At 42.8% G+C, this 23,106-nt stretch overlaps 1 protein-coding gene across 1 annotated transcript in view; it reads right to left on the bottom strand.

The window, feature by feature from the left end:
- Nucleotides 1–23,106, bottom strand: part of LOC145345344 (pecanex-like protein 2) — a 220,115-nt gene that overhangs the window by 156,548 nt on the left and 40,461 nt on the right. Inside the window, exons 7-10 of the mRNA XM_080193158.1 lie at nt 22,203–22,288; nt 8,187–8,328; nt 3,720–3,865; nt 2,880–2,973 (exon numbers count right to left, since the gene is read on the bottom strand). Coding sequence (XP_080049284.1) covers nt 2,880–2,973; nt 3,720–3,865; nt 8,187–8,328; nt 22,203–22,288 — 468 coding nt within the window. The remainder of the gene's footprint in view (nt 1–2,879; nt 2,974–3,719; nt 3,866–8,186; nt 8,329–22,202; nt 22,289–23,106) is intronic.

The raw sequence follows: 23,106 nt of genomic DNA, 5'->3' as shown, positions 1-23,106 counted from the left end.
TTGTGGAACATCCTCAAATTCGGCTGCCCACAGAAATTCGTCACCATTCTCCACAATGAGATGTAAGCCAGGATTCTCTCCAACAAAACCCACCACAGAGCCAATACATGTGCAAACCGGGGTCAAACAGGGGCTGCATCATCGCACTAGTGCTCATCTCTATCTTCCTCACAGCAACATTCCACCTCATCATCTTGAGGCTCTCCACTGGAGTGGAGCTAACCTGCCAGATAAGTGGTTAGCTTTTCAGCTTTTCAATCTCTGATGTCTCCAGGTCATAACCAAGACCACCCCAGCTTCTGTCATCAAGCTGCAGTACAAGAGCACAAGAGCACATGCGTGCACACTCAGAGGCCAAGCTACAAAGCCCTATCGATTGCATTCACTGAGGTATATGAGAGAACGGACCTCAGAATAAACAAATGGAAAACAAAGGTTCTCTGCCAGCATGCTGCTGCCATACAAAACTGCCCCTGAACCATCAAGAACCACTGTGAGCCCTTAGACAATGTGGATCATTTTGCACACCTCGGGAGCCTCCTGTCAGCACGAGCAGACTTCGACAATTGAGTCCAGCATCGACTCCAATATGCCAGTTCAGTCTTTAGAAGCCTGAGTGTTCAAAGACAGAGACCTCAAATCAAGCACCAAACCCATGGTCTACGGAGCAAGTGTGGTCCTCACCCTCTTAGATAATAGGATTCCCCTCCTCGTGATCCCCTCCAAGCAGTCACTAGGATTCTGTAGAATATGGGTTTGAATTGTAAGAATTGCTAAGTGTTTTAAAATCCAAAGCAAAGTAGTTCATAATTAATGGGACCACAATGTCCCACAGCTTGCGATATGTAAGAAGAGGAAAATGTCATTCAGTCCCTTAAACCAGTTTTCTCATTTACTTAGAATATGGTTGATCTACACCCTAACTCCATTTACCCACCTTTCCTGGACTCTCCCAGTAGAGGAAATAGTTTGTCTCTATCTGCCCTATCAAATTATTTATGAATCTCAAACACCTCAATTAAATTGCCCCTTAGGCTTCTATACTGTAGTATACTGGAGATAAGATGGAATTTCAGGGCAGCATGGATGAAGGCTTTTAATAAACAAACATATCCACATTCATGTCCTATGCTGAGTGATGGTTGGGCAAGAGATGGTGGGAGGAAAAATAGAAGAGACATGTTATTTTAAAATAGACCACATATTTTTAAGAACCCTATTAATAGTTATCATTAAATCACCGGGTTTTTGTTCAATGCTGATAGTGAACAACAGTTTTGATGATAAAAGATTGAAATCACTACAGCACCCTCTAGTGAGGGTGAGCTGAAACAATCTTTGATTATTTCACCAGTTAAAGAAAAACATGCAGTTTTCTAGCCCCAATTCACTATCAATGGACTTCCCAAAGTTTTTTGCAACTGTGAAGTATTTTTGAAGTGTAGTAGCTGCTGTAATGTAGGAAACACGGTTACACAATTTGCAAGGTCCCACAAACAGCAACAAAATAAACAACAAGATAATCTAATCTTATTAGGTATTGGTTAAGGGATAGATATTGGCCAGGACATTAGAAGAACACTCATTCTTCTTTAAAATAGTATCATGGAATCTTTTAATGTCTGGCTGAGAGAGGAAAAGCAGCCTCAGTTTGACAAAAATCAGTTGAAAATTTTAAATTAATAATTGATCTAACATCAAGAGTTTCAAACTTCTACCATCCTTTATGTGAAGGAATGCTTCCTACTTTACTCATGAAAACTTTGGCTCCAATATTTAGATTATATTCCTTAATCCTAGACCTCACAACTAATGGACATAGTTTCCATCTCCCCTGTCCGTTCTCCTTAATATCTTGCAAACTCCAAACAGGTCTCTACTGCTAAATTCAAGAGAATATAACCCTAGTTTATGTAATCTCTCCTTGTGATTTAGCCCGTAATGTCCAGATATAATTCTGGTAAACTGACTCCAAGGTCAATAAACCCTTCCGAAGATGTGGTGCCCAGGCTGCTCACATACTCCAGATGTGGTTTAATTAAGGCTTTGTACAACTGCAAAGTAACGTCTAACCCCTTCAATTCTAGTCCTCTGGATGCCGAGGATAACATCCCATTTGTATGTCAAACACCGTGAAGCATCAATAAACATCAGCTGTGATTCACTGGTGATCCTATCTTGGGTCGTGAGCAACGAGACTGGGAATGCAATGGAAGAGTCCATGTATCATTATTTTACGAGATCCAGTAGCAAAATGAAAAAAAAAACAACTAGCACCTTCACAAGAAAATTTAAAATCATCTTTTGTGCCAATTAATCAGGTGGTACAGTGGCTAGCATTGCTACTTCACAGCGCCAGGGACCTGATTTGATTCCCGGCTTGGGTCACTGTCTGTGTGCAGTTTGCACATTCTTCCCATGTCTGCATGGTTTCCTCCCACAGTCCAAAGATGTGTGGATTGGCCATGCTAAATTGCCCCTTAGTGTCAGGAGGACTAGCGGGGGTAAATGCATGAGCTATAGGGATAGGGCTTAGGTGGGATTGTGGTCAGGTGCAGACTCAATGGGCCGAATGGCCTCCCTCTGCACTGTAGGATGATACATATACAACTGATCTGGAGCCAAAGAATAATCCCAGCACACTTCAACCCTGTTTCTGATGGACCTGAGTTGCCTAACATGACACTGGTCAATCATTCACAAGTTCTTAACATATTCTGTTGTCCTTTTTCTAACAGCTGGACAAAAGTACTCGGCACAGTGATTAATTTATCACTTTCTCCTGATCTGATATATAATTCATCATTTTCAAAGGGGTGTGTTGATCTTCTGAATCATATCTTATTAGTGGAACCATTGAGAAAATCAAACATACTTACCATGAACTTTGAATATGTTCTGAACTTAGAGGATTTTCCAATGAATTTTCAAAGCCTCTGCTTTCAAGACCAAACGTGTATGACCTTACTGCTCCTAAGGATGAAATGACACAGTATTTCACTGTTTTATTCATTTTCAAATTTAACCCTCTACTCTCTGGCAATTATTCAATTATAAAATTCTCATCTTCTTTTAAATTTCTCCCTACTCCTGAAATCTAGTCTAACCATACAACTCTCCATGAACTTCGCACTCATCTAATTCTGGCTTCTTGAGTTTTATTTTTCTACCATTGACTGATGACGATGCCTTCAAGCTTTGGAATTCTCTCCCCAAACCTCCACTTTTCATTGCTCGAGCTCTTTCCCCTTCTTTAGGGCATTATTTTGGACTAAGCTTTTGGTGACCTATTCTAATATCCCTTATGTTGCTTCAAGGGGAGGATGTTGGTGTAGTGGTAATGTCGGTATAGTGGTAATGTTGTTGCACTGGTAATCCAGAAGCCCAGGCAACACTTTAAGGACACGGATTAAAATTCAATGTTGTGCACTGCAGACCCTGATTGTGAATCTCAGCAGGGGTGCTGATCAAAGGCACTTTCCCACAGAGGGGAAGGAAGGCAATCTTCTTGGGGTATCTTAGTGGCCTCCAGTAATCCTAGCCCAATTTCAACTGGGAGATGATGTCCTAAACAGCAAGAAAAGGAAGAGAAATTGGGAAAAATACAAGCTTATATCCATGTCTGATCTTTCATTCAATCTAACCTTTATAAACAACATACAACATGCTTCCATTCTATGCACAGAAATTGCATTTACTCACCACCAAAAAATACTCACCAAGCTCATCTACAAAGAAATGTGTGGCACCAGTGGAGGTATCATGGTGTGACGCAGCTTCATGTTTTGGACTATCACTTGGACACATGGAGCTCCCCCATTGTAATGAACAAGAGTGGTTCTGCACTTCTTGGTTATCCTGTGAACTGTAAATTATTACCCAGGAATTTAAGTGGACAAAACAGTGAGCACAACTATCTCAAATTAGTATGATAGTTCATCTCCTTAGATATAAACAAAAATAGATTATTTTTGTTACATATTCCTGTGCTCATCCAGGTGTGAGATGTTATTTCCTGAGAAAGAAATTCTTGCTAGCGCCGGCAATAAATGTCCTCAATCAAGCACAGTACAGCCAAACATATAGGCTTAATATTTCTAGTACAAAAGCAGACATTCTGTGATTGTTTTAATGATTTAATAAGAGCCTCCTCTAACTCTATCTAATCCGAACAGCAAATTTTTGATTGCCTTCTCTAGCTTTTACTTCAATGTATCTATTCTACTGGTTCAATCAACTGCTCCAAGGGGTAGCAAATTTCACATTCTGACCACTTTTTGAGTAATGATGTTTTTTCTGAATTCTCTGATAGATTTATGACTATTTTATATTTAGTACCTCTAGTTTTAGTCTCCCTCACAAGTAGAAATGTCTTCTTTATATTTACCCTGTCAAACCTTTCCATAATATTTAAGACCTCTTTCAGGTTATCCGTCAATCTTCTCTTTTCCCAATACTCTGCCTGACTTCAGAACAGCAATACCTACTTCACAAGAGTGACACTTTTAAAACATTTTCCATACCAGTCACACCATGATCTCTCTAAGTGAGACACCCAGAGCATCAGACCTGATTCATGCAGTTCCAAGTTCCCAGGAACCCTGAATTACAACATATATCCCAATAGTTGTTGACTTACAGGAGCAAGGCTGATAGGTTTCTCAACCCCATTCTCCCGCCTTTAGCCCATAACTTTCTATCTGTCTTAAATACACTCAGTGACTTGGTCGCCACAGCCTTCTGTGGCAATGAATTCCACAGATTCACCAGCCCCTGGCTGTAGAAATTCCTCCTCATCTTGGTTCCTTTACTCTAAGGTTGTGCCCTCGGATCCCAGTCTCTCCTACTAATGGAAACATCTTCCACACGTCCACTCTATTTAGGCCTTTCACTATTCTGTAAGCTTCAATGAGATCTCTCCCATCCTTTTAAACTCCATCGAATAGGCTCAAACACTCCTCATACATCAAGGCTTTCATTCTCAGGATCGTTTTTGTGAACCTCCTCTGGACCCTATTCAAAGCCAGCACATTTTCCCTTAGATATGAGCCCAAAATTGCTCACAATATTCCAAATGTAGTTTAATCAGAGCCTTATAAAGCCTCTGCAGTATATCCCTATTTTTGTATTCTAATCCTCTCAAAATGAATGCTTACATTGCATTTATCTTCCTAACTATTAACTCAATCTGCAGGTTAACCGTAAGAGAATCCTGAACTAGAACTCCCAAGTCCCTTTGAGTTTGATTTCTGAATTCTCTCTTCATTTAGAAAATAGTCTATGTCTCTATTCATTCTACCAAAATGCATAACCTCACATTTCTCCATACTGTATTTCATTTGCCACTTCTCTGCCCACTCTCCTAACCTGTCCAAGTCCTTTTGAGGTCTCCCTGCCTCCTTAACACTACCTGCTCCTCCATCTGTCTTTGTATCATCTGCAAACTTAGCCACAATATCCTCAGTTCCTTCATCTACATCATTGACGTATAAAGTGAAAAGTAGTGGTCCCAAAACTGACCTCTGTGGAACTGCACTAGTCATCGCCTGCTATTGTGAAACAGAAAGAAGTCTCACAACACCAGCTTAAAGTCCAACAGGTTTATTTGTAGCAAATGCCACAAGCTTTCGGAACGCACTGTTCCTTTGTCAGGTGGGTGGGAGTTCTCCACAAACGGGAGTGAGAGTGGGAGTTCTGTTCACAAACATGGCATACAAAGACACAAACTCAATTTACAAAATAATGGTTGGAATGCTGGTCTTTACAGGTAATCAAGTCTTAAAGGTACAGACAATGTGAGTGGAGAAAGAATTAAGCACAGGTTAAAGAGATGTATATTGTCTCCAGCCAGGACAGTTAATGAGATTTTGCAAGCCCAGGCAAGTCGTGGGGATTACAGATAGTGTGATATGGAGAGAATGCACATCTCTTTAACCTGTGCTTAACCTTCTTTCCACTTACATTGTCTGTACCTGTTTGTGAACAGAACTCCCACTCATCTGATGAAAGGGCAGCGCTCCGAAAGCTAGTGGCTTATGCTACCAAATAAACCTGTTCAACTTTAACCTGGTATTGTGAGACTTCTTACTGTATTTACCCCAGAGCAAAGCCAGTATCTCCACATCATTCTGCCAGTCAGCCAATCTTCTAACCATGCTAGTCATCATTATGATTTACAACCTAATATTACTGCATTGAGGTGCCTGTTAGCTGAGCAGCTTGATTGACAGTTCCATGTAGTTATAGAATAGAAATGTTTGTTTTCATGAGAAGTCCATGGAAGGAATTTCAATGTATTGAATGGATTTTTATCAATAAGATTTTTGAAAAATAATTACATCACATCAATAGATATAACTATTTTAGGTCAGCATGGCTCCCTTGAAGCTTTCCCACATTTGGGACTAGGCAAGTTAACATGGAGGGAGTAATGGCAAAGGGTGGTGAGCAGAGGATATGGGTTGGCATGAATTGGCACAAATTGGCATGGGGCGACAAAGGGCCACGGAAATAATTCAGGTCATGGGTTGACATGGGGGTTGTGACAGGTCATGGGGGATTCAAGAGGCATAGAGTGATATAGAGGCATGAGGTATCATAGTGAGTGGATAGAAGAGCAAAGGATGACATGGGAGCATATGAGGAGCAATGGGGTCGGGAGGCATGATGTGGCACAGATTGGCTTGGATGTAGCATAGGAAGCATGTGAGGAGTGAGGGCTGGTGGGCTTTTTTTTGTTTATTCTTTTTTAAAATAACTTCAACAAAATACCACTGCACGGAAGGAGGGCTTCCACCCAGTCCTACCCCCACAGCCTCTGCACTCATTCCTGGGGTCAGGGGTCTAACCTCTAACCCCGCCTGCCGCCAATTCCAACATTCAGGCCTCATTTCAGAGCCAGGAAACATCTCTGCACTCCTGTACCTGGAGCAAATATTGGGCCAAAATATTAGCACTCAGTCACATTGACAATTATCTTCCAACCTTTGTTTCAGGAGATGACAGGAGAAAAGTGTGTATTGTGCTCACTTGCACATGACTGATATTTAATTTAAAAAAAACATGAGTTTCACTTTCCTAATTTACCTCTGGCAAGATATCAAGAATATGCAACTGAGCTTGAAGCTTTATATTTGGACTGTTCTATTTGCGTCACCAGGTGATGGTCATATACAGATAGATATTCATTTTCAGCTCATATCCTGACACATGATGATGAATTGGAATTATAATTACCATTTCACAAGAGAAAAACAAAAGAGAATTTCAAAAGTGAAAAATAATCCCATTTAAAGGCTCACGCAAAAGACAAAAGTCTAAATTCATTACCAAAGAGTCAACCAATATTAACTGTTTAAGAATCAGGGCACCCAAATGATCAAGATAATGGGGTAGATTCTGAAATCAATGACCTGAACATTGCAGACGACATGCCTGGAATATTTTGACCAGATGAAAGATTTTGCCAGGGAGAAAAAAACTCAGTAAATCTGTCTTAATTGGCCAAAACCACAGATAATTCAAGGAATTTGGGATGCATCATTTCCAATGCAATTGATTCCATCTCCGTCCAAACCCATTGTTTTAGGTTGACCCAGACAACACCCAATCTTAGCATTCAATCCGATCAAGATGAGCTTCTAAACCCCATCTCCCTCTCCATCACAAAAAAAAATTATTTCGACATTTCTGTTCCCATCGCAGTTCATTTACTGCTTTATCACTTTAGACTTGACACCAATATCCTTCTGGCTGGCCTCCCATCTTGCACCTTCCATAAACTCCATCTCATCCAAAACTCTGCTATCTGTATCCGATTTCACAACTTCTGTCATCACCGACTTACATCAGATCGGCTGTGATAGCTTCAAAAGATGAATAGCCTGTTCTCACTCACCATCCAGTCTGAGAGATAAAGAATGGCATCTTAGGCAAGGTATTTAATGGCTGCCAACACTTGCATAATTGGACCACTATACAGGCAGTGGAATGATGGAATAGGAGGGATAATGGGATGTAGAAGGAGGTACAAATTATGAGAGCAACAAGGAATGGGTAGGGACAAGGAGTGGGAGGGACAAGGCAAAACTCTGCCTGCTTATATTCAGAATCAATGATTTTAACGTTCACAGAATTGTACATTTGTAGAGTTTACAATTTATCATTGCAGGACAATAAAAGCTTACCTCTGAGGTGAACTGGCAAAGGTTGCAGAAACAGTTTGATTGTTCTCTGTATTTTGCCGCTGTCGTATTGTTGATCTTCTTGCACCACTGTTGTGGTCACGCCGCCTCGTATGTCGTGGTCCAGTCTCTGATAGGGGCACAACTACATCATAGAGAAAGGTTGAGAAAATTTCCCATAAAAGGATTATTGACTTCGATGCAGTGAACCAACAGTTGAGTGGGCCAATGAAAGAGATAGAAAAGTTTGACGCACCATCGAAGCTCATCCTCCGTTTCCCAGAGGTTTCATAACTCTCAGCCACAAGTCTCCACTTAGTAGCGGAAGATGGGGCAGCTGGTGTAATAAAGCATCACAGTAACACCCAATCTCTTTCATGTTTTAAGAACATAAGAACATAAGAAATAGCAGCAGGAGTAGGCCATCTGGCCCTTCGAGCCTGCCCCGCCATTCAATAAGATCATGGCTGATCTGTCGTGGCTCAGTTCCACTTTCCCGCCCTCTCCCCATAACCCTTAATCCCCTCTCTTATCAAAAACCCATCAACCTGCTTCTTGAAAATATTTAGCGAGGCAGCCTCCACCACTTCAACGGGTAGAGAATTCCAGAGATTCACCACCCTTTGAGTGAAGAAGTTCCTCCTCAACTCCGTTCTAAAACGCCCCCCCTTTATCTTGAGGCTGTGCCCCCTAGTCCTGCTGTCTTTTTTGAGCAGGAAGAGTCTCTCCACCTCTATCCTATCCATCCCATTCATCATCTTATACGTCTCAATGAGATCTCCCCTCATTCTTCTAAACTCCAACGAGTACAAGCCCAGTTTATTCAGCCTCTCCTCATAGCTCAACCCCCTCAACTCTGGTATCAGCCTAGTAAACCTCCTCTGCACTCCCTCCAAGGCCAAAATATCTTTGCGCAGGTGCGGCGCCCAAAACTGCACACAGTACTCCAGCTGCGGCCTCACCAATGCCCTATACAGCTGCAGCAAGACCTCCCTACTTTTATATTCAATCCCCTTCGCTATGAAGGCCAGCATCCCATTCGCCTTCCTGACCACCTGCTGCACCTGCAAGATGTGCTTGGTAGCAGTGCTGATCTCTGCTCATTAACAATTTTTATCATCCCTGATTTCACCTAATCCTCAATCACAACTCCTCGTTATTTGCACCTCACCCCAATCTCAGCTCATCATATCACATTATCCCTGATCTCAGGTCCTCACTAATTTCACCTCATTCTGATCTCAGCTCATTATTCTCACCTTATCCCGACCTCAGTTTCTCACCAATCTCATCTCATTCCCAATTTCAGTTCCTCACCGATCTCACCACATCCCCAGTCTCAGCTTCTCACCAATCTTACCACATTCCCAATCTCAACTCCTTACCAATCTCACCTCAATCTGAATCTCAGCTCCTCACCAATCTCATCACATTCCTAATCTCATCTCACCAATCTCACCACATCCCCAATCTCATCTCCTCGCCAATCTCACCTCATCCCCAATCTCATCTCCTCACCAATCTCACCTGATCCTCAATCTCAGCTCTTCATTATTCTCACCTCATTCCCAATCTCACCTCATCCCTGATCTCAGCTCATCAATTTCACCTGATCCCCAATCTCAGCTAATCACCAATCTCAGCTCATTCCTGATCTCAACTCCTCACCTGTTCTGGTTATTGTCAATCTCAGCTCCTCACCATTCTCAGTCTATCCCCAATCTCAGCTCCTTAATGCCTTCCTGATCCCAGCTCATTCACAATCTTTGCTCCTTCCTGGCTCCCCACCAATCCGGTTCCAGTTCAATCTCAGCATCAGCTCACCACCAACTCAGTTCATCTGATTTTTGCTGCTCACTGTCACATCCCATCCCGTTTCTATCCCTCAGCATGTAATTTCATTACTGATCCCAGCTCATCACTGATTTTCACCAATTTCGCTCTTCACCAATCTCCACTCATCCTGATCTTCACTCCCTGATCTCAACTGATCCCTAATCTCTAATAATTTCTGATCTTTGCTCCTCCTTCATATCAGTTCATCAGCAGTTTCAGCTAATTCTTGATCGTGAGTTAAAGTTTCCATACTTCTTCCAAATTTGTTTCTATAAATGGAAAGATTGCTAATTCTTGAACTGTTGAACCAGTGGTTTGCAGATCCAGCTGCATTGCATCCAAATTGTCATCGATTCAAATAAGTACTTCTATTCAAAATTATAAGCATCTTTAAAATAGGTTAAGACTAATTTAAATGATTTTTCTCATGGTACTTTTAAATAAATTTTTGTTGAAGTTGGGTTAGCAGAGCAATGGCTTGAGCAGAGGTAAGGAGAACCCCCTCCTTCTCAGGAATGATAATGGGTGAGACAAACCTGTGAGCCAATGGCTGCATGCAGAGGGCTGAGAGTAGGAAATGGTCTGCTTTATAAGAGCATCAAAGAAAGAAAATAGCTTGCATTTATGAAGAACCATGCACAACCTGAGGACATCTCAAAGCCCCTTACAGGCAAAGCATTTTTGAAGTGTAGCCATTATTAGAATGCTGGAAATGCACAACCAATTTTAACTCAGCAAATTCTTACAAACAGCAATGGATATTAATGACCAAATAATCTAGTTTTAGTGATGTTAGTTAAATGACAAACATCGGCCAGGAGGTCCTGTGGATTAACAATCATGCTCTTCTTTTAAATAGTGCTGTGGAAATGTTTATGGCCATTTGAAAGGTCATGCAAGTTGTTTGGTTTAATGTCTCATTCAAAAGGTGGTATCATCAACAATGCACCACTCCTTTGGTGCTGCATTGTTCTTCAATCCTTCTGACTAAATATGACAGTGCTCCATCATTGCTGATAACAAAGACACAAGATAAAGTGAGAAATGAAAGGATTCAATCTTCTGTTTATGTCTTTACTGTTGTTAAATCAACATCAATGAAGAGGACATAAAAGCACAACCAAGTAGTTGAGTAAATGATTACAAGCCATGAGAGAACGATTGAAAGGTATATTTGACATGACAATTTTTTCACCTCTGTGACTTGGTTCTAAATCTAGCCCAAACTAATTGGGTCTTTCTACTGACTGAAAATGACCTACTATACAAATTTAAAATTCAATCTAGCACTATTTATCAGCAAAACCTCATGGTGCAAAATTCCCAATAATGCACAAATTAACATAGTCAGGTGAAGCTGCAAGTAATTATCCATCTGCATTCCATCTGACCTGGAAGTACTAAATGTCAACATTGGGTGACAAGAATGAAAAAGCAATAGCTCACTGAAATTCACCAAAAGTAAATTCAGAGTTATATTTGCGACAATTGCTGCTGGAACTTAAGAACAGGAGTAAGCCATTCAACCTTGAGTCCCATTCAATATGATCATGGCTGGCCTGTAACCTAACGCCATATAACCACCTCTGCTCCATGGCCCTCAATATCTATGGAAAACAAATATGTATCAATCTCAGATTTAAAATTAACACTTGATCTAGTATCAATTGCTGTTTGCAGGAGTGGTCCAAATTTTTTTCACCCTTTGAGTGAAGATTTCACACCTAAAAGGTCTAGCTCTACCTCTTACATAATGGCCCTGGTCCTAGATTCCACAAAGTTATTTCTATTTATCATATCTGTTCCCTTTAATATCATGAAAACATTGATCAAAACACCTCCAAAGCTTCTAAATTGCAGGAAATACAATATTAATTTGTGTAACCTCGCCTCATAATTTAATCCTTGGAGTCCAGATATCATTTTGGCAAAGCTCCAAGGCCAATGTAATTCTTCCTACACTGTTTCCAGTACTCCAGGTTTGGTCTGACCAGGATTTGTAGCTGAAAACATGATTTCATAGATTTGTGTATAGATCCACAATGCTGGGTGCCAACTCTACAGGGCCCAGTGATAACTCCAAAGATCATAGAATCCTTACAGTGCAGAAGAGGCCATTTGGCCCACCAAGTCTGCACGTACTACAATCCCACCTGGGCCCAATTCCCATAATTCCTCATATTTACCTTGCTAATCCCCCTGACACTAAGGAGCAATTGAGCATGGCGAAACAACCTACCTGCCAATCTTTGGACTTTGGAGTACCCGGAGGAAACCCACGCAAACACAGGGAAAACGTGCAAACTCCAAACAGACAGTGAGCCGAGGCCGGAATTGAAACCGGGCCCCTGGTGCTATGAGACAGCAGTGTTGAACCACTGTGCTGTCTGTAAATGACTTCTACCTCCTATTTTAATCTTCTAGATATAAAAGCCAACATTCTATCTGCGTTTTTGATTATTTTCTATACTTGTTGATTGATGTACCTGGACACCCAAGTCTCTTGGACCTCCACTATTTTTAATTTTGCACCATTTAGAAGTGAACCTCATATTTGCTTACGTTGAAATCCAATTGCCACAGTTTTTTCCCAATCAATTAATCTATTAATTTCTCTTTGCAATTTTAATGCTTTCATTCTCACCATTTACAATGCCACAAGTAATGGAATCCATGGCAAAAGTACAGTTGGCTCAAGAGGTGGGGGATTTGGGGTTCGGGGGTGGGGGGGAGCAGGAAAGATTGTGCGCAGTGCCCAGGTCTCCAGAGGTGCTGCTGTGTGAATTCAAGCAGTGATGCTCTATGAAGTGGGGGGGTCGGCCACCATGGAAATGAATACACAGGGAGGAGCCCTGGGAGAACACTCCAAGACCAGCCTGACCAGATGCAACAGTGTGGAAATACACTGCAAAAAAGTAATGTCTGTGACTTGGAGAAACATCCCATGTGACTGGTTTTTTACGAGGATGCATATAGTTGGGATAAAGGTTTGGTGGGAGATGTAAAGAGTTATCAGAAGCTCCTGATGCTGACGTAACAATGATGTAATGACATATGGAGGGAGGAAAGATCCAACGTCGCACAAAGTTCCTAAGATGTACATAGAGCTGTAAATAAATACTAATGGTTTTAACAAACTACAGTTTTATTTGGGGAAAATAGACAAACCCCGAAACAACCCGTTTCCAGATGACAAAACTGGTTTGAGCAGGAAGAAAGTTAGTGAGTGGTGGTTGTTGGGGCAGCGCAGCCAGAAGCTGAGGTGAAGAAGTAAGATTCCAACAGGTTTACCAAGCATGGCAAACCCATTACAAAACTATGCTGGTTTTTTCTGAGCAGCTGAATATTTTCAAGGTGTTCAGTCATTATAGACTCTAGCAGTTGCCCAAAGTACATGAGACTAACTGGTCTATAATTTTATGATCTCCCTCTGTTAAATCTGAGACCATAGTGGCATAGCTGCAAAGAACTCACAGGAGAGGCAAGTCACAGGAACAGTAGGGTTTATTTGCTGAATCGTACTCTCACACTCCAGCCCTCAACTGGCTGTAAGGGTGGATTCCTGGACGGATCGCCATTTGTCCCAGCTCACCTGATTCATCCTCTTAAAGGAGCTATGTCCTCCCAGAAATAACGCTCCTCCCTTCAAAATAACAGTCCCCATCCAGAAATAACAATTAACTATTTACATATATGGTCATAAATTTACACATCACAGACAGCAATAAACATTCATTTGGCCTCCCAATATTCATGTTATATAGATGCGATCAATTGGTCCGGAGGCCGACAGTTCCATGGAAGTTGTTTCCTGAGAGCTGGAACTGACCTTGGGTTCCTCTCCAGCGATCGTGGTGCCGGTGAGTCCGCCTCCAGAGATTCTTCCATCCATGTGTGATCAATCACTATTACGGTGTTCCTGGCTCATTAGCTGAAGATGTAGCTATTGGTTCTCTGCACCGTTCCTCTGGAGCCTCTGCCGGTTCTACCTGAACTGGCTCCATCTCCCCAGCTGATGTTTCCACTCCTTGATATGGTGTTGCCAATAATTGGTCCATATGTCCATGCCAAACCAACTTGTCTTGCTTCTCCACAGTATAAGACAATGACCTTGCCTTGGCAAGTATTACTGCCAGAATCTTTTTCCTCCCTAGCGCTAGTTCCTCTTAGAACTACTTTGTCTTTTGGAAAAGTTCTCAGTTTTGCATGTTCAACTTGATGGCCCATCTACCTCTCTTGATGGTCATCTTCACCACTCCGGCCTCAGTAAATCAAACATTAATGCTGGTAAGACAGTTAGTTACAATGTGTCGGGGAAATTTTGTCGGTGCCTATGGTAAATTTCGATACATATTTAGAAACTGGTTCACTTATTGCCACAACGATCCTTTCCTCTTTGAAGCCTTCAAGAAGTGTTTTACCAACTGCTCAAACCGCTCTGCTAGGCCACTTGTTGGATGATGCAGATTTTATACGCCTAATGCCATGTTCTCTTTAAATTCCTGGCCACTTAGAATAAGCATTCACAGCCACTAGTAACATGAGGTTTTCCACTGGTCCTGCAAAATCAACCCATAGTCCTTTTGGCCATACCCAAGAGTGCAATATGGATGCTGGTGATGCTTTCCGAATTTGGAAGCACACTACACACGGTCCGGCTTTTTCTTCTATGCTAGCATCAATGTTTGGCCGCCAGACATAATTCCTGGTCACCTCTTTCATCCATACCACCTCTGGGTGTCTTGGTGCAGTTGCTCCAGCACTTTCCTCTTCAATGCAGTCAGAGTAATGACCCACATACCCCATGAAAGCAGTTATCCCATACTGACATTTCCCACTGTTGGTTCAAGTAGGGCTTCAACTCTGGATCCTTCTTCTGATAAGTCATTCCCCTCCAGATGGGGTCTATCATCTGACTCAGTATGGGGTCTTTTCTTGTGGCTTGCGTAATATCGGCAGCTGTAATCAGAACTTTATTCTCTTGTGAAAAACACATCATCTTCCCCGCCTCTTTGGAATCCTCTCTGTTTCCTGGCAAAAGCAGTTTTGATATTGTGTCTGTATTGGCAATAATGGATGTCATATGAATGTCCTGACAAGATCAATGCCCACTTTTGCAACTTTGTGGCAGTAATTGATGCAATACCTAAAGAGGGCCCCAAAATTCTTGTGAGTAGACTGTTAAAACAATTTCCAGCTATACAGGAATTAGTGAAACTGCCATTCCAATAGTGATACTCAGTGCCTCCTTCCCTATCTGGGCATAATTTCTCTTTGCCTTAGAGAATGAACATGACATAAAGATGATGGGTCAATCTTCCCCATTGGCCTTCACGTGGGAGAGAATCATTCCCACCCTGTGTGATGATGCATCACATGCCAGCTGAAGAGGTAACTTTGGGTTAGTCTATCAAAACCCCAGACTCCTTTAATGCCTCCTTTGCTGCTTGGTAAGCCTCTTACATTCCGACGTCCACTAACATGTCTCACCTTTCATCAGAAGTCTATGCAGAGACTTCAATATTGTCACCAGATACGGCACAAATTTACCATGATAATTGATCAGTCCAAGAAAGGACCTCAACTGTGGCATGCCTCTGTCAGGGCACCTTCATAATAGCTTCCAGTTTCTTTGGAGCCCTATGCAACCCCTCATCATCAATGATGTGACCCAGGTACTCTTGAAAAATTCACATTTGTCTCTCCTAATTTGCAGACCATGGTCTTGCAGCCACCTCAGTGTCTCTTCCAGATTATGTAAATGTTCCTCATCGTTGGTACCTGTAATTAACATGTCATCTAAGTAGCACTGCACCTACTGAAGACCAGTTAAAATTTGGTCCATTGCTCTCTGGAAAGTGGTCAGAGCTGACTTAATTCTAAAACGTAGTCACTTGTAGCAAAATAACCCTTTTTGAGTGACAATCGTTAACAAAGGTTTTGAATCCTCAGACGCCCCCATTTGCAGGTATGCTGAGAGATAAATCTTAGGGAATTTTTTTCCTCCAGTCAGGCCACTAAACCCTCAATGAGGGTTAATGGATATTGTTCCATGCATAAGTTTGGGTTCACTAAGCCCTCACAGATTTGTCAGTCTTCATGACCAGATCTATGGGCATGGCCCACTCATTCATGGCCACTGGTTTCAAGACCCCCAACTCTACCAATCTCTCCAGTTTGACCTCCATTTTGGGTCTAATTGCATATGGCACTGGCCAAGCTTTCATGCTCCTGGAGCAAGCTTCCAGTTTCAACTGTATATTCACCTTCACTTTTTTCATCCCCCCAGAGCTTCACTGCACACTTCTTGGTATCTTCTAATACCTTGTCCAGGCCCAAACAAGCTTCTGAGACTCTGTTTACTACTTCTCAATTTAATCTCTGTACTTCATCCAAGCAATGCAGGGTAATTCTCTTTTAATGACGTACAAGGATAGACATGCACTACGGTGGACATAACCCTTCAAAGGCACCACTTAATCCACATATGTTCTCAGAATACTTGTAGGCTTCAAGGGAAGATGATTCAGTTTCTTGTTATATATGGACTCATGCACAAGGACCTCGGGGTCCTTGTGCATGAGTCGCAAAAACCCAGCCTGCAGGTGGTCAGGAAGGTGAATGGGATGCTGGCCTTCATAGCGAGGGGGATTGAATATAAAAGTAGGAGGTCTTGCTGCAACTGTACAGGACACTGGTGAGGCCGCAGCTGGAGTACTGTGTGCAGTTTTGGTCGCTGCACTTATGCAAGGATATTTTGGTCTTGGAGGGAGTGCAGAGGAGGTTTACTAGGCTGATACCGGAGTTGAGGGGGTTGAACTATGAGGACAGGCTGAATAAACTAGGCTTGTACTCGTTAGAGTTTAGAAGAATGAGGGGAGATCTCATTGAGACATATAAGATGATGAATGGGATGGATAGGATAGAGGTGGAGAGGCTCTTCCCACTCAGAAAGGACAGTGGAACTAGAGGGCACAGCCTCAAGATAAAGGGGGGGGGCAGTTTAGAACGGAGTTGAGGAGGAACTTCTTCACTCAAAGAGTGGTGAATCTCTGGAATTCTCTGCCCGTTGAAGTGGTGGAGGCTGCCTCGCTAAATATATTTAAGACGCGGGTTGATAGGTTTTTGATAGGCAAGGGGATTAAGGGTTATGGGGAGAGGGTGGGAAAGTGGAACTGAGCCACGACAGATCAGCCATGATCTTATTGAATGGCGGGGCAGGCTCAAAGGGCTAGATGGCCTACTCCTGCTCCTATTTCTTATGTTCTTATGAAATCAACGACCCCGCTATGTCCACCACCACCTTCACTTCCAGTTTGGGCATTACCCAAAACCACTCTACATCACCATGGACTGAGCACATTCAGTTTAAATTTCATTCTGTCAGTTCGTTTTTGTCTGCGGATTTGCCAATTCGTTGTCTCTTTCAACAGTGGCTATTCGCCATTTCCTCCTGGTTGTGAGGCCTAGTTGTTTCTGTTTCACCCCTTCCTGGGACCCTGATGCTCTCCCGCAGTTTCAACATTGAGCTGCTCTCATCCAGCCACCGGTCTCCATGCGGCCCTTTTTAACCACACTGACAACCCTCCTTGGGCTTCGATTGATTTCCTGGGGCATCCACCATCTTGTATACCATTGCTCTTGTGCCAAAGTGCGAGTCGACAACTCTGTGAATGGCTTACCAGCTGGTTTCTCTGGCTGCAATATGTTCCTTGGACTGGAACAACACGGTCACCTTCAATCTTGTTTCCTATAATAAAAGTCCTAAATCTCTCTATATATGTTGACCATGCCTCGGCCTCCTTATGGAACTCTCCGATGTTCCTGAACTTTCCTGCCACTTTGCCTTGGCAGTGGCAAGGCTTCCTGCCACAGCATGATTAGGCTTGAAGCCTGTTCCTCCCATGCAACACCTGGCTGTGATTGCAGTTGCTCGACAAACGCTGGACTCTTCATTCACCCTGCAGTCCCCTGTGATCGGCAGTGAGTAGTTCCAAGTGCCCGTTTCCTTCCCCCATTATCCATCCAGCGCTATGGCTGCTGCGCAGACCTGAATGCAATCCCCTTCCCACCCCCCAATGTACTTGCCATGGGTACTTCATTGGTCCAAGGTGGAAAAAGAAGAAAATCCTCACTCCTTCCTCACAGTCATGGAACGAAAACACCGATCATCATCATCATCAATGTTAAGTCTGAGATTACAGGGGGCAGCGGGGGGGAATGGCTCCAAAGAACTCAGACACAATCCAATTCACAGGAACAAAAGGGTTTGATTAACTGTATGTTTTGCACTCCAGCCCTCTACTGGCTGTAGGGGCGGATTCCTGGACCCTCCACCCCAAGTCATCTGACGTGTTCTCTTAATGGGGCTACGCCACATACATAACACCCTCTGTTACCTTCCTTAAAGAACAGAGGGTGGCAATGCACAACTTTTCAATCTAAGAAAGTGGTTCCCAAGTCCAGAAGACTTTGGAAATATACTTAAAGCAACTACAATGTTCTCAATTACAACCTATAAAACCCTGGGACGAAAGAGATTTTCCTTTTATTATTTTGCTTAGATGTTCTGATTCAATCTGAGTTTCCTTTGGACTTTTGCCATTTAGGTCTCTTCCTGTGACTTGAATAAAGTATTATTCAGCATGTTCACCATTTCTACATTTTCATTAAAACTGATGACTCTTCAAACTTGGTGAGATCACATTTGTAATATTGCGTGCAGTTCTGGTCACCTCACTATAAGAAGGATGTGGAAGCATTGGAGAGGGTGCAGAGGAGATTTACCAAGATGCTGCCTGTTTTGGAGGGTAGGTCTTATGAGGAAAGGTTGAGGGAACTGGGGCTTTTCTCTTTAGAGCAGAGGAGGATGAGAGGCAACTTAATAGAGGTTTATAAGATGAGGGGGATAGATAGAGTGGACTTTCAGAGACTATTTCCTTGGATGGATGTAGCTGTTACCGGTGGGCATAACTATAAGGCTCATGGTGGGTGATCTTGGAGGGATGTCTGAGGTAGGCTCTTTACTTAGGATGTGGAACGGACTGCCTGCTGTGATAGTGGAGTCGGACACTTTAGGAACTTTCAAGCAGTTATTAGATAGCACATGGAGCACACCAGAATGATAGGAATTGGGACAGCTTGATCTTGGATTCGAACAAAGCTCGGCACAACATTGAAGGCCGAAGGGCCTATACGATGCTGTACTGTTCTATGTATGTATCTATGGTAATGTGGTGATATTGTCAAAGGGACCACATTGCTCCTGACCACCCTCTTTCTTCTAACATAATTGTAATAAAGTTGTAAGTTGATTTTGATATTCATTACAAATTTCTTTTCATACTCCCCATTTGTAGCTCTATTTTGTAATCCTTTGCTGTGCTTTGTATATTTCCCAGTCACCAGGATCATTGTGCTTTTTGTGCATTTTTATCTGCTTTTTCCATTTAGTTTCAAGTTGTTCCTTGCCTCTTTAGTTGTCCCAATTTGCTATTCTATCTGATTGGGGATTAATGTGCAAATCATTTCAGCATCAAACAACATTGGCCATGGCGTTATTGTTTGGAGGGAATGTGATAGCAAAAAACTGATTCTGCAATGTAACATTAATGTGAATAGATTATAGTGACATATATGACATACAGTTACCACAGGGACATAATGCTGGTGCTACCAGTATGGGCATTTTTCCAAAATTGCTCATGCTGAAATCTAGATTACTGCTTTCAGAAAAAAACAAAGTCCAGAATGCTCCGATGCAATCCACCCTACGCTCGCTGTCAGCGAGAATGGAAAATTTGGCATTCAGCCAAATCTCCATTTACTACAGCTATAATAGAGAATCCCAGCTGTGGGCAAGATTGGAAAATTCTGGCCAAATGCTCTCAGGAGCTCATAATGGCTAATGTGCGACGATTTAACAATACATGCCCTACTGGAGGAGACATCATAAGCTTGATGTATTCTCTTATCTCCTTCATTAACTCTTCTGTAGATTAGGCTACTTGGTAAGATTTATTTAGAAATGAAATATACACAAGCAAAAGACACAGGAAGATATGAATACAGATATGAATATGTATGTTGGGTGCATAGTCCTTTAAGGGAGCAGGTCATGTTACCCTTGGGGTTTTGTTGTTCTGCCCAGGAACCAACCTGCAGCAGCAGGAGTTGGAGCGTAAAGCAAATTAGACCTGTAATAAAATACTGGTCTTCCCCAATGTCTGCTTATGGAATCAAATCTTGGGATACAACACAGCAGCAGAATACATAACACTGGAAACAAGGATGGGATGACTGATGGCTCATAGGGTAAAGGATCGGGACTTCCATCATGGCCGTCTGCCGAAACAATGGTGCAGAGAGAGAGAAAAAGGATTCTTGGAGGAAAGTAGTGAGTTGAATGGACCCAGATGCTGTCAATGATTGCAAAGTTCTGTCTCCATGATTGCCGCTGGAATCAGTCAGCACAGGCAGCTTTCAGGCCTAGATTTTCAGGGGCAGGAAAACTGCGGCTGGCAGCAAAAAATAAAAAACGGTGGGCGAATTTGGTGTTTGACAAGGAATCTGAGTGGTGGCCAGCCTATATTGAGCAGTTTAGTACATTTTCAAAAGCAAATCGGGTGGCAGATGATCTCATAATGCTGGTCTTAGCACAGTTGGAAGCAAAACATTCAGCGTTCTGAGGAGTTTAATGCAGCCAGAGAAACTGGCTGACAAGTCTTTTCAGGAGCTGAGAAATGTACTGGAAGGACACGTAATGGTAGACCACTTCCATTTTTACAAGCAGGACCAGTTAGAGGGTAGGACCACCACTCAATTCATTGCACCCCTTAAAAGCCTAGCACAGCACTGTGTATTTGGGATGTACTTTCAGGACATTGTGTGATCGGCTTGTGTGTGACCTCCAACAGGAAGCAATTCAGTGAAGATTGTTAGTAGAGCCATAGCTGGAGTTTAAAAAGGCTCTTGAAATTGTAATCTCAATGAAATGGACCACCAGCAGGGCAATGTATTTAGGCGCTAGCAGAAGTGTGCACAAGTTGACAGAGACACTGAAGAGTCAGTCACTGCCCAAGGAATGTTGTCAGCGTGGCCAGGAGTAGGGGGGTTGCTGGATGAGGGGAACACATACTGGAACCGTCAGAAAGTGGGCCATATTGCCCGAAACGGTAGAGTACCAGTGCTCCAGGAGAATGGGAAGTCAAAGCGACCGGCGTCAAAACCAAGGAAGATGTGGCAAGAGGCCAGTGTAGATGAGGACATATGGGGTCCGTGGGATCTGCGGATCAAACAGCCAGACTGAGAAGACACGGTTTAAACTCAAAATTTTATCTGTGTAGGGTGAAGCAGACTGGTTCTGAGCGATACCCAAAGTGTAAGGGAAACCAGTGAAGATAGAACTGGACACAAGGGTGGCAGACCCCAGGAAAAGTTGACTCACCTACCCCTGAAACCAGCAAACATCACTGAGGACACACCGAACAATTAGTCCCTCTCAAGGGTTATGTCTCAGCCAACGTACTGCTAAGGGACCAACGCGCAGAATTCTCTTTACGTTGTAAAAGGTGACTACCCATTTTGTTCGGATGATCCTGGCTGAAACAACTGAAATTGAACTGGGAGGTGGTGAGCAGACTAACGGAGTCTCGTTCGAGCCTTAACGATATTTTGGAGAAACGCAAGGGTGCATTCAGTGGAATGTTTAATGAGATGGAAGAAGTGAAAGTGTGTCTGCAGCTGAAGCTGGATGCATGTCCAAGAGCACAAAGGCACATCTGCTGCTGTATGCAATCAGACAGAAGGCTGACCTTGTGATTAGTAGGTTTGGAAGTATTGGAACTAGTGGCCAAGAATGAGTGGGCTATGCCCATTGTTCCCCAATAGCTCAGTGAGGATATGCAGGGATTTTAAAGTCACAGTGAACACTGCCTCTGTGTGGATCAGTATCCACTGCCCCTTAATGAAAACCTGCTTAGGGGTCTTGCTGGAGGTCAAAAAATTACCAAAATGGATCCCTCCTCAGCCTACTTACAGCTGGGAATGGCCAAAGACACTCAATCCCTATTGACCATTGTTACCCAAAGAGTTGTTCCGTTATATGGGGTCATGTCGGCCCCAGCCTTATTTCAGAGAGCCATGGACCAGATGTTGAATGGTGTCCTGGAGGTCCAATATTACCTGGATGATATTCTGGTAACGGGTCCACAGATGAGGAGCATTTGCGAATGTTGGAAGAGATGATGAAGAGACTGCAGGAAAATGGGCTACAGGTAAAAAGAGAGAAGTGAGAGCTTTTTCAGTGATTCCATCAAATATTTAGAACATGTTATCGATGGGGAAAGATTACATAAAGCACCAAAGAAGTTGGAAGCCATAACGAAGGTGCTGAGATTTGAAAATGTCTCTCAAATGAAGTCCTTCCTGGGGCTCAAATTATGATGTTAAATCTGTGCCAGGCTTGGTGACAGTACTGAAACCACTGCATCAAGTATTAATGAAAGGACTGGCATCGAAGTGAGCGCCAGAGTAACAGATGGCTTACCAGGCAGTGAAAAAGGCCTTAAAGACTCCAAGGTCTTAGTTCATTTTAATCTGAAATTATCTCTTCGACTGGCCATATGGTGTAGGAGCTGTTCTATCCCAAGTGAGGGCAAATGGGGAAATCAGGCCTATTGCATTTGTGTCTAGGTCATTCTCTAAAGCAGGAGAAAAGTATACGTAAGTAGGGGAAGAGGCATTAGGCATCATTTTGATGTTACCAAATTTCACACTATTTGTATGGCAGGCAGGTCATTTTACTGACAGACCACAGACCACTGACTACAATTTTGGGACTACTCTCAGGGATTCTATTGATGGCCAACACTCAAATACAGCAGTGGGCATTGATATTATCTGCCCACTCATAAGATTTGCTATCACTCAGGCCAACATGCAAATGCGGATGCTTGACCCAGGCTGCTGCTTCCTCATGAGAGGCAGGCCTAGGACGAGATGACCCAAATCATGGACTTTTCACAAGATGACAAAGTACCACTGTTCAGGTGAAGAACATTGCAAGGAAACATCCCATACTAAGTCA

Source organism: Carcharhinus amblyrhynchos, chromosome 7 (assembly GCF_965287045.1).
Source record: "Carcharhinus amblyrhynchos chromosome 7, sCarAmb.v2.hapA, whole genome shotgun sequence".
Taxonomy (NCBI): Eukaryota; Metazoa; Chordata; class Chondrichthyes; order Carcharhiniformes; family Carcharhinidae; genus Carcharhinus; species Carcharhinus amblyrhynchos.
The sequence above is the reverse complement of the archived record's forward strand: the minus strand, read 5'-3'. Positions and strand labels throughout refer to the sequence as shown.